Source organism: Felis catus, chromosome A3 (assembly GCF_018350175.1).
Source record: "Felis catus isolate Fca126 chromosome A3, F.catus_Fca126_mat1.0, whole genome shotgun sequence".
In the NCBI taxonomy this organism is placed as follows: domain Eukaryota; kingdom Metazoa; phylum Chordata; class Mammalia; order Carnivora; family Felidae; genus Felis; species Felis catus.
Genome location: NC_058370.1, coordinates 122,264,571 through 122,277,034, shown reverse-complemented (window position 1 = coordinate 122,277,034; position 12,464 = coordinate 122,264,571). Strand labels below are relative to the sequence as shown.

The window sequence follows — 12,464 nt, the reverse complement described above, 5'->3', positions numbered from 1 at the left end:
AGTTTGGAGTCACTTGGTGCATAGTAAGAGGTAACTGAAACTGAATTTTGTGCTAGAAGTGGGATGCTTTTGCAACCTAGCCCTAAAGCACGTGGTGTTGGCTTTGGAGCCTCAGAGTGAGTGAAAGGCAAAAGAGCTGGAGGCAACTATTGGTAAAGAGTCAAAGGACAGTGGGAGAATGTTTTTGGAGGCTGGAGAAAAGATGCAGTGTAGAAAGTGTAGTGAAACCATTGCCTGTAGTAATGTAGCAAATAGAAAAAAGTATCTAAGGATCTGGCTAAAGAGATTTCCAGACAGCACATCAAAAGTAGCAACTGTTTTCTCTTGACTCTCTGTGATAAAATACTGATGGAGAGGAATGAGATTACACAGTAAAATGTTGAGTCTCAAGCAGAATTTAGAGGGAATATAAATAAGGCAGGACTTGTTGTTCTCAAAACAAAAATGTTTCCCAGACCCAGCATCTCTGAATGGTGAAATAATCTCAAAGTAAAAGGTGTTTCTGTAAGGTATTTCTATAAGACCTTTATTGAGACCCAGTAAGGTTTAAGGGTTTGTCTTGCAGGACTTCTAAGATTCTTAAGGATATACCAATGCCTCATGGACCCTTTAAAAAAAGAGAGAGAGAGAGAGAGAGAGAAGTCTTTAAGAATCTTAAGAGTAAAATATTGTAAAATATCTCATATAGCTAAAAAGGCATCAAAAATCTTGAAGGCTTTCCACAACTCCCTGTGTCACAACAAACCAGAGAGGAGCTTATCTGGAAGATAATTTTGAGTGTGACTTTTATTTAATGGAATGAACTTCCAATATAGCCATTTAATGGAATGAACCCCCAATAAAATTGTACTACAGAAGCAGTTAGCTAGGCAGATCATCCAAAATGAAAAGACACCTCTGTACCCACAAAGGAAGCAGACTATGAAAACTCAGCTGAAAACATAGGCCATTCATTGTGTAAAAGAAAAGATGACTCAGGGTAAAACTAAGAGCCCAAAGAACAGGGATAGGAGCCAAAGAGAATCATTCCCAGGGAGGAAGACTGGCCCCATCAGGGAAATGGCAATATAGACCCAGGTTTATTTTGTAATTAGCTGGATTTCTGAATAGGTCTAGACCAGTGACTGCTATGTGCCTCCCATTTTCACCTGTTTGGATGAGAATGTCTATTGTATTTATACTATCCCTGTATCACCATTGTCTGTTGGCTACAAAGTGGCAGATAACTTGTCTCTTTATTTAACATGTCTTCACACAAGACAAACCACACTCAAAGAACCACCCCTGAGGCATCTCATTAGTTTCTAGACTTTTTTATATAACAAGGCCCTGGGCTTCAGCCTAAGCCTGCTGCTAGAAGGGAATGAGAATTTTGAGAGTTTGGGGAGGTGGTAAATGTATTTTCAAGTGGAGGAAATATAAATGCTTGTGATAGACAAAGGACATTCACAATTTGTTTGATATGCTTCCCCTTGAAGAGTGTGGTCTAATATTCATCCTTTTTAATCTGAGCTGGCCTGGTTGACTTGTTTGACCATGGAATGCAGCAGAATCGACATCTTGGAATTTTTGGGAATTGATCCTAAAAAGCCTTGAAGTTTTCACCTGGGCCTCTTGCACAACACTTTCTGGGAGCCATGAACCACCATGCGTGTGGGCATTTCAGTTGACAGACTGACTTAGCACAGTTCTCCAGCACTCTCTGCTTTGAGGATCAGACACAACATGAAGCCCTTTGAGCCCTCTGGACCAGCCCACCCAGCAGCTATATATTACAGAGTGACTTCAGCCAATGCAATGTAGAATTTAAAAATTGCTTAGCTATGGGGTGCCTGGGTGGCCCAGTCAGTTGAGCATCCAACTCTTGATTTGGGCTCAGGTCTTGATCCCAGGGTAATGGGATCGAGTCCCTGCTTAAGATTCTCTCTCTCCTTCTCCCTCTGCCTGTCCCATGTTTGCATACTCTCTCTCTCTCAAAAAAAAAAAAATAATAAAATAAATTTTTAAAAAATTAAAGTAAAATAAAAATTGCCCAGCTATATAAGCTCTGTCTAAATTTTGGACCCACAAAATAGTGAGAAAAAATAAAATAATTTCTTATTTAGGCTGCTAAATTTGAGGAAATTTGTTACATGGCAGTAGATAACCCAAAAAGGTCTCTTTCTCCTTGTGGGTCTCAATTTCCTCACCAACAAAATATAAGATTTGAATCATACCTCTAAGTTTCTTCTAATTTTCATAAAATTAGCAAGATCACATGTAACTGTTTTTATCGAACTGCCACAATCTTACTTATAAAATCATCTATAGAGAGTAAACATGACAAATTATGTCACTTCTGACTAAAACATCAGAGCAAGAGTTAAAACACTGGGAAATTATTGTTGAGATGCACTAACCAACATTCTGACTGAAGATAAGTTACCAAGAATAATGTTGTGGGAGCAAGACAAAGTGATTTCTCCCTAATGACTCTCCACAGGGGCTAGCTAAATGCACCCAATTTACTTTATAACTAAAACACCTACGTCTTTCAAACAATATTTCCCTTGAACAAGGCATATGAAAACTGATCCAGAAGATTAATTGCTATCTGCAAACAGATTGGTGGCTGTGTGTGTGTGTGTGTGTGTGTGTGTGTGTGTGTGTGTATGGGTAAATGCACACACTCTATTCACTTAGCACAGGACTCTATGTACCCTCATGGAGACCACGGATAGAATTCAGGGGATCCATGTGCATTCATGGGAAAAAATTACTAATTTTCCCTAACCTTTAACAGAATTTAGCATTAACTTCAATTGTGAAAGCAGATAGCAAAACAGAAAAGTATTAGCAGCATCTGTAATTTTTGCCACCAGTTAATCACCAATATTTTCATATCACATAACAGTTGCTGCAGGTACTTCAAATTATCAGTTAGACGCATTACAACCCTGACTTTAGGGTTGTTAATCCCATAGATAGAGTCATTATTTAATGTATTAATAAAGATATGTATGTATGTATGTTATTACAATATATATCCTACTACCATAAATTTGCTTTTGATATCTTGAGAATACTTTATCATAATTGGCTTCCTTTTTAATGCTATATGCTGTAATTTATTTTTTATCTTATTTTTTTTAATGTTTATTTATTTTGAGGGAGAGAGAGCATGTGTGCACAGAGGAAGGGCAGAGAGAGAGGGAGAGAACCCCAAGCAAGCTCTGCATTTTCTGCCCAGAGCCCAATGCGGGACTCAGTCTCAACAACCATATGATGATGACCTGAGCCAAAATCAAAACTCGGATGCTTAACCAACTGAGCCACCCAGGCGCTCCTTTTTTCTTTTTTCTTTTTATGTGCTTTAATTTATGTATTTGAAAACATTGTTCTGAGAAAGAATTCATAAGCTTCCCCAGACGGTAGGGATCCATGGCTCCAAAAGGTTAAACACCCCTGATCTTTAGCCCCCACTACAGCACCTAACTCACTGGATTCTCCAGCGACCTGGCACATGCTGAGCACTGGCCATGGGCCCAGTGTGCCACCGGAGGCCAGCATGCCAATGTGTTAGTTTTCTCTCATGCTTTGTTTCTTCTTCCTGTTTCCCATTTCAGTGGCTCTGAATATCAGTCCCTGTTTTAGTCTCACTTGTGCCCCCCTCATTCTTCACAGATAATTCCGACTCAAACATTATTTTAGATAAGACATTCTTCATTTTATCCATGCCCAATGCTTCTATTGCTACATACATGCTGTTCTCTCTCAAATATGTATTTCCAAATCTCATGTCTCTTCTGAGTTTGGAAGTCTAGATTTCCAACTGCCTACTCATCTTGAATACCTTCAGGCACTTATTTTTTTTTTCAACATCTTTTATTTATTTTTGGGACAGAGAGAGACAGAGCATGAACGGGGGAGGGGCAGAAGAGAGGGAGACACAGAATCGGAAACAGGCTCCAGGCTCCGAGCCATCAGCCCAGAGCCTGATGCGGGGCTCGAACTCACGGACCGGACCGCGAGATCGTGACCTGGCTGAAGTCGGACGCTTAACCGACTGCGCCACCCAGGCGCCCCCCTTCAGGCACTTATTAAAACGGGATCATTCATTATTAGTTCTTGCCATCATACGCTCTGACTCACAGAGACTGAGACACATATGGAGACAGCAATGCTGTGTATTAGAGAAGTCAGGGCGCCATGCCTGGTTTTAACTAACACTGTGTATTAGAACTGGGGGCACCATACCTGGATTTAACTCCCTCTCCCTCACTCCCCAATTCAGTTATACTTAATTTGCTCTTTAAATATTTCTGAAATCCCACTGTTCTTACTTGACCCAGACTCTGCTCGATTCTTGCCATGATGATTTTAATGATTTTTTTAAGAATTTCCATGTTTCTAGTATTTCATTTTTTTTTAATTCCAACTAAAATTATCTTTCTTATTTCATATTCCACCTTAACAGTTGGATTGCCTAGACCAATCAGACTCACTCAGGTGATTTGTGAAAACACACGTTGCTGGGCCCCAGTCTGGGAGCATCTGATCCAGGAAGTCTGTGGTAGAGCCTGGAAATTTGCCTTTCTAACTAGTTGCCAGGTGATGCTGATGCTGCTGGTCAGAAAATCCACAGGAAAATTACTGCTCTAGGCCATTAGTCTTTAAATCTGTTTGATTTTCAGTTCTTCCAGGAAAAAAATATTTCAGTACAAATCCCCAATATATGTATGCCTATCACTTACAAATTATATACATGTTCCAATGCAGTAACATTGTGGATACATTATGAAACAGGGTAAGATAATCATAAAACAGATGAGACAAAACAAATAGAAAATTCAAGAATATTCTTCCTGCATCCAAATGGGTCATATTGTATGCCCCTGCGTCAGAGGATTCTGAAAGGGACAGATATTAAGTATAAGTCTGTGGCTTGAGATATAAAATCCTGTATTCTGTCTTTCTGGTCCATTAGAGCCTGTTTGCTCTCTAATCCTGACTCCAGGCTATATGTTACAACCTTAGGAAACTTTTAAACCTCCCTATTCCTCTATGTCTTCCTGTATGAAATGGAGATAATATTAGGAACTGCTTCATGGGATTGCTTTCAGGACTAAATAAACTCATATGCATAAAAAAAGTCCCCAGCATATATTAAGTGCTTGATTAATCCTGACTATTATGACTGTTCCTGGTTAGACACTTTATGTTCTAACCATGCTGATCCGTTCACTGTTTCCTGAATAAACACGCTCAACTCAATTCTTTGCTTGTGTTGTATCCTCCACCTGAAATATACTTCCTTCAGCTCCACTTGGTAAAATCCTTCTCATTTTTCACAGCCCAGCTGAAAATGTTATGTTCTCTGTGACAACTTATCCAAATCTCCTGGTGTAATTAATTTCTCTGTCCTCTGTGTTCCCGTAGCACTCTTGGAAGACTCTGAAAATGGCTTCCCACAATGTATTACATACAGCTGTTTACACACCATCTCCTCCAATATTGTGAGCTTCTTGGTGCTATGAACAATGTCTAGTTGACCTATGTATCCATCACATTGCCCAAGAAAAGGCTTGGCACATAGTAGATGCTAGATAACAAGAGTGCAAAAGACCACAAGGACATGAGGGTGGCAATCGCATTCCAGGACCATAGCACAGCCTGTGATTTGTATTCAGCCAGAGATGGCATCTTCCCCAAGTAACTCCCCACTTTGGCCCCCCTGTCCTTGGTCCATTGGCTAATGAGGCTATGATGTAATAAAAAAAATAAATATTTGATCTTTGTCCCAGGTTTCTGGAACACAGCTCCTAAAACCCTTGAAGTCTCCAAAGTGTTAAGAGTGTCTTTTGTGTGCTAATGAGAGGACTGGTTCTGCGGCTCCTGGTGGCTACAGGATGAGGGTTCTTTCCCAGAAAAAACAAACCTTAATCACAAACTCAGAACTTTCAGTCCCATCCCTATCTTCTGGAGAGGGGCAAAGGGTTAGAGATTGAGTTCAATCACCAATGCCCAGTGATTCAACCAATCATGTCCATAAAGCTACCTCCATAAAAACCCCTGAACAACAGGGTTTAGAGAACCTCTAGGTTGGGGAACGCGTCTATACCCTAGGAGGGTGATGTACCCCAATTCCACACAGCAGAAGCTCCTGGATTCGGGACCCTCTGTATCTCACCCTGTTGTCCCTCTTCACCTGGCTGTTCATTTGTATTCTTTATAAAATCCTTTCTAATAAAGTAGTAAATATAAGTACAGTGTTTTCCTGAGGTTTCTAATTTTTTCTGGCAAATTATCAAACCTGAAGAGGGAGTTATGGGAACCCCAAATTGGCCAGTTGGCCAGAAGTACAGGTGGCAATCTGAGACTTGCAACCGGCCTGGAGGCAGCTTCATGGGATGGAGCCCCTAACCCGTGGGCTCTGCTCTGATTCTGGGTAGCTAGTGCCAGATTAAACTGAATTGCAGTCTACCCAGCTGATGTTGGAGAATTGGCCAGTGCTGGGGGAAAATCTCACCCATCTGGTATTAGAGGGTGAATAAAAACAGTTCGGAAGAGTCAGCTAGGTTCATATGGGAGTCCACAGCCCTCTGATAGAAATAGGCTGGCTAAACCCAAGAGGCACCACACTGTGAACTGTGCCTCCATCAGTCCTACATCCTGTCCGTCTGAAGGGCATGTTCACAAAATGGGGATAGACAGAGCCTATTAGATTTGATACCTCAATTCTTCTTCTCCCTGGTTTCCATAATTTCATGGCCTTGGGATACAAAAAAGAGTGCCCATCCTCAGTATAAAAACTCTCTCCAAGCCAGTTAATAAGATTGCCCAAGCTCCAGGACCCCACGGCTTCTGTGTTTCCCTTGCATTAACACTTGACCCGTCTGTCATGCCATGCTCCAGTGCACATCCACATCCATTTGAACCACAGGTAAAACATGGTGGAATCTGTGCTCCCTGCTTACCAGAATTGCCATGCTCGCCTTCACCTGTAGTTCCTCCAGAGCTGCCTGCTTCCCTGAGTGGGGTCCCTGAGGGGGTTGCTCTTTGTAAACCCTTGTTGCCCACTGCATGAAAGAAAAATTGAAACCAAATTACACTGACATTTTAATAAACCAGTCAAAGCCCCTCCACCACCTGCTAACAAGGTCAATGTGGTCACCCTCCCTCTGCCAGACTCACCATTTGGTGGAGGTCTATTTACACATACTCATGATTACTGGACTATTTTATTGTGAAAGAAAAGCTAGCTTCATGTCACATAAAGTGTATTCTTAAACCATGGCACCCAGCATAAGGGAGCCAGATATGCCCTTGTCAACCCTAATGAAAGAAGAATATCAAACCCATTAAAAGGCTAAAGTCCAACCACCCTTCAGTGATTTTTCTTTTCATCAGCAAAAATGCTCATTAATTCTAATATCTTTGCTTTCAGGCATGAGCTACGAGATCTGAACAGAAATTTCATTTGTAATGAATACATTTTGACAGAAGTAGAATTATGATGATTCTACTGGTAATAATAATAATAATAAACTACATGAAAAGAACCAGAAGATTCTATTCTCTAAGCTGGCAAGGGATCTGTGAGACCCTCTGTCCGTGACACGGTCTTGTGATGCTCTAGAAGCATCTGTATAAATAGTGCGACTATAAAATCATGAGGCTGATTCTTCCAACCAACATACCAGAAAACATAGATCTAGAAAGCAAACATTCATTACTGACTTGATCTGGTAATGAGGATATGGACTCTTCTTTTGAATAACCTGAAGGCCTATTTATGAGCCTGCATTTGGCTAGTTTTACAGGAGTGCCATCTCTGGGATGGGAGGTTATTAAAAGAAGATCTGGGCAAATAGGTAGAAGGCCACAGAGTTACCTTGGAACCCAGAGATTCCAAGTGTGGGTCTACCTAAAGAAGGAGCTAATCATTCTCCATGATTTAGAAATTGATGCAATAGCCAAGATTCTCTTATTTGAATTAGCATGTATATTTCCCATTAGAGAAAATTTTAAAGCTCTGCATCCCATAGGTACTTAACAAATATTTATTCAACGAGTAAGTGAATAGGTTCAGCTTTGCCACTATCCAACGCTACTCAATTGCTCTCCTGATCTTTAAGGAAGAAGGCTGCCAGATCCCACAAGCTAATTCCATAACCCAACACCACAACTACCCTATAGGCAGAAGAAGGGCTCGTGGAATGACCACACCAGTACTGGGCTCCTCACCTCCAAAATTATTTAACATGAAGGAACAGACTACCACTTTTTTTTTTTTAATTTAAGCCACTATACTCGGGTAATACCAATGACCAAATACATTTTCTAACTGATCCTGACATACACTACTGCTCCCATTTCACAGATAAGCAAACCAGTTTAGACAGATTAAGATGCTTGCAGCAAACCACACAGCTAGAAAGCACAAAGCCAGGCTTTCAAACCCTGGTCTCTGATAGTGAAGCCTTGTTCTTCCTAATGTGCCCATGACTGCAGTGGCCATGAATCAATAGAGCAATTAGAATTGTTATGTCTATTGTAATATTGAGTTAGAAAAAGGATTTGGTTTCAATAGATCAAAGGGAAAAGAAATTAGAAAGAGAGCCTGTGGGGAAATGTGTATGTGGAGAGTTGCCAGAAGAGAGGCCAGCCAAAAAAGGATTTAACACAATTGCTTATCAAATGGGCAAAGGACAGGACACACAATTCACAAGTGAGGACACATAATTAGAAGACAAATGGGGAAAACATTTTATTTCTGTAGATATCAAGGAAAGGCAAATTAAAACAACAGTTTTATGCCTCCCAAAACAACAAAGAAAGGAATGGCAGCACCCAGTGTTACCAATGATGCTGCAAAACTCAGACACAAATGTACCTTGTTGAAAATATAATTTAGAAAACTCATTTGAAACAAATGTATCTATCATTGCCATGAGTCATACAGATGTTCAAGCCCTTTATCTCAAAGAAAATATCTTAAAGAAATATTTTTATAAAGATGCAAACCATGGGGTGTCTGGGTGGCTCAGTCAGTTCAGCGTCCAACTCGATTTCAGCTCAGGTCCAACTCTTGATTTCCCACTGTTCACGAGATCAAGCCCCACATTGGGTTCCTGCGCTGACAGCATGGAGCTTGCTTGGGATTCTCTCTCTCCCTCTCTCTCCACCCCTCCCCCACCTGTGCTCACACTCTCTCTCATGCTCACTCGCTCGCTCTCTCTCAAAAATAAACTTTTTAAAATTGTTTTTAAGTTTTTATTTATTTTTGACAGAGAGAAAGAGAGAGAGAAAGAAGGGGAGGGGCAGAGAGAGAGGGACAGAGAGAGAATCCCAAGCAGGCTCTGCACTGTCAGCACAGAGCCTAATGCAGGACTCAAACTCACCAACATTGAGATCATGACCTGGGCCAAAACCAAGAGGCAGATGCTTAGCCAACTGAGTCACCTGGATGCCTCAATAAATAAACTTTTTTTAAAAAGATGCAAGCCATGGCAATATTAAGAACAACAAAAGTTCAAAATTAATTTAAGTGTCCATGAGCAAGAGGATGTTTACATCATATGGAACATTAATATGGCAGAATAGTGCACAGAGCTGGCTCAGGCCCTATCCCCTCCGGTCTGGACCACTGCAACAAGTCTGTTCCTTGCCAAGACTCGTTCCCTCTAATCCAGGCTCCACAATGCCACCAGATGGGTCTCATGTATATGGCGCTCCCACTATGGCACTGCCTGGAGGAAGTGCAAATTCTTAGAGAAGCCCCTAGGGCCTCTGTGAACTCTGTCCAACCTGCCTCTCCAGCCTCATTTCTGGCACTGGCCCCATCTAGAGGCCTCTGTTCCTACTGCACTGAACACAATGTAAACTCTTCCATTTCCTAAATAAACATCCATAAGTCGAGGTATGCTCATGTCGTACCCTTTACCTGGAATAGCCTTCCTTCATCTCCACTTGGCAAAATCCTTCTCAGCCTTCACAACGCAGCCGAAAAGTGTTGGCTGGGCTTTGCTCCCGCATCCTTAGAATGAGTGAGGCCTTATCGGTGCAACACGTGGCAGCTTGCCTCTAAGATACAGTTAACTTCCTGCCTCTTAGTAAAGATTTTCTCTTGATTTTTTGCACCTCCATTGCCAGAGGAAATCAGCCATTCTTACCTTGGGGCCTCTAATAAGCCCATTATAGAGGTTTATCATAGCTCCTGTCAGTACTTGTTGCCTGTGTTTTTATATGTGTCTCCCTCTATCAAACTCCTTGGGGTCATGGGCACATCAATATACAGTAATCTGATAATCAATCATATCAGCATTTTATTCACTGCCATTTACTTAATGCTTATTATATGCCAAGTGTTGTGGTATGCTTTTTGCATTTTACCTCCATATCTCATTAAAATATCACAACTCTAATTATGTTGTTAATTATTCTAAATTCAAAAGATGACAAACTAAGGTTCAAAACTTCTGCCAAAGGTGCCAAGTAAGCAGATAGTATCACCAGGAGTTGAACGCTGATCTGCTTGATTTTAGCCGTCTAGCCACCAGACAGCCTCATTCTCTTTTCTAACATAGTAGCTGACAAATGGTAGGTGCTCAGTAATCATTATAAAGAATAAAATTATGTGGCCATATCCAGTGCTTACAACAGACACAAAAAAAGCAGAATGTAAAAACATATCTATACCTCCATCACAGCCCAATTAAAACCGTGTGTGCACATTTGACAAAGACTGCATGGGAACACGGCAACAGCCAAGGTCAGTCTATTAGAGAAACAAAATCATGGCAATTTTTAAATTGATTTTCCCTTTGTATAGTATTCTTAAAGTGCATACCAAGAGTTCTGTTCATGAGAGGCTAGCTATTCCATTATCAGAACTCCGAAGACCATCAAAATACCCACTGCCTACAAAAACCCAGAAGCCAGATGTCCTGTTTGCTGTTGTTAACAGGTGGAATCTGTATCCACATCAGTAGACCAGAAAAATGGATAAGAAAAAAGGAGAAGAAACGCCAGTTTCCCTTCATCCTGAGTTGCTATACATAAAAAGGTCTTGCTCAAAACCTTAATTCTGTGTGAAACCTAAACAAAACCAAACTTCTCGGGGACGTTTCATAAAAATGAATTCTGGAGCTGGATTTCTAAGTAAGCTCTCCACCTCTTGCAAAGAATGTACTGGAAGAAGAGGACAGAAAAGCACAAGAAGGATGATAAGGGCAATGAAAAAAAAAAGAAGAAAGAAAAAAATAATTTCTGGTTTGACAAAGGAAAAAGAAAACTAGGCCAGTTAAAACTCAAATAAATCTACCCCTTTGGTTTTCGTAAGAACCCTTCCCTGAAGCTTTGCACTTCAGAATGTGCTGTGGTTATACCTCACTCACTCAAGGAACGGGGAAAAATGATAGCACCATTAACAGAAATGGGAAATCAAGAGGAGAAGGTGTTTTGGGAAGGAATATAAGCCTATAAACAGGACTCCATAAATGTTTGTGAATAGACCATTAAATGAAAGTGTCTTCTTCGTGGTGTTTCAGTTTCCAATAGGACATTTTTCATGGCCTGCCAAAATTAGGAATACCTCCTCTCAAGGGGCAAGAGTACATTTCAGTTAATTTCCCATTTCAATAAGATAGAAACAGCAAGTCAGCAAGAAGCAGAGGCCGGCTACACAGTTTCCTCAGTCTTGTATTCTCAATCAAAAGCAGGGCCCAGAGATGGCCAGGCTGTGTCTGCACTGCTCTTGACCTCTGCCTAAGGGCGACTGAAGATGAGGGGGTTTCAAACAACCCAAGCCTCTCTAGGTCAAAATAGGTTGGGTGTAGATCAGAAGTTTGTTTGCAATGGAGCTGAGCCAGTCTGAACAAAACCATGGTGTCTTACACAAAGCATCTCACCCTTTGTATTGTTTCCCCAAGGGCAGAAAGGACAGGTGTATCGTAGCACCCAATTATTGCTTCTTGGGTCCCCAAGGGTCAATATTACTCATGTGTTTAAGTGATAATATAAAAAAATGAGAAAGCATAATTTTCTTTTTTAATTATTTTAATGTTTATTTTTGAGAGAGAGAGACAGAGCGCAAGCAGGGGAGAGGCGGAGAGAGAGGGAGACACAGAATCCGAAGCAGGCTCTAGGCTCCAAGCTGTCAGCACAGAGCCCAACGCAGGGCTAGAACCCACGAACCATGAGATCATGACATGAGCCGAAGTCAGACGCCCAACCGACTGAGCCACCCAGGCGCCCCAAAAGAAAGCATAATTTTCAAACAAGGAATGATTTTAAGCAGGAAATGTGGAATCATTTTATAATCTTGCTTAATGGCAGAAGTTCACTTGTGTGGAAGATATCTTGTCAATCTCTGGGGAGAGACACACAGATCACTGCATTATTGTTTAGAAACAAGAGCTCATATTAAATACTTTAATCCCATTTGCTTCCACGAGCATGAAAAACTCATGCCATGGAGATAT

The 12,464-nt window shown here is 41.0% G+C and overlaps 1 protein-coding gene across 5 annotated transcripts in view; it reads right to left on the bottom strand.

Moving 5' to 3' along the window:
- Positions 1-3,992: 3,992 nt before the first annotated feature.
- LOC123384588 overlaps positions 3,993-12,464 on the bottom strand; it is a 170,603-nt gene continuing 162,131 nt past the window's right edge. For 4 of the 5 annotated variants that reach the window (XM_045054875.1, XR_006595909.1, XR_006595908.1 and 1 more), the window contains 2 exons: positions 6,957-7,058; positions 3,993-4,889 (listed from right to left, as the gene is read on the bottom strand). In XM_045054875.1, the coding sequence (XP_044910810.1) occupies positions 4,726-4,889; positions 6,957-7,058 (266 nt within the window). In that variant the 3' untranslated portion in view covers positions 3,993-4,725. The other variant, XM_045054874.1, reaches the window with a different exon arrangement.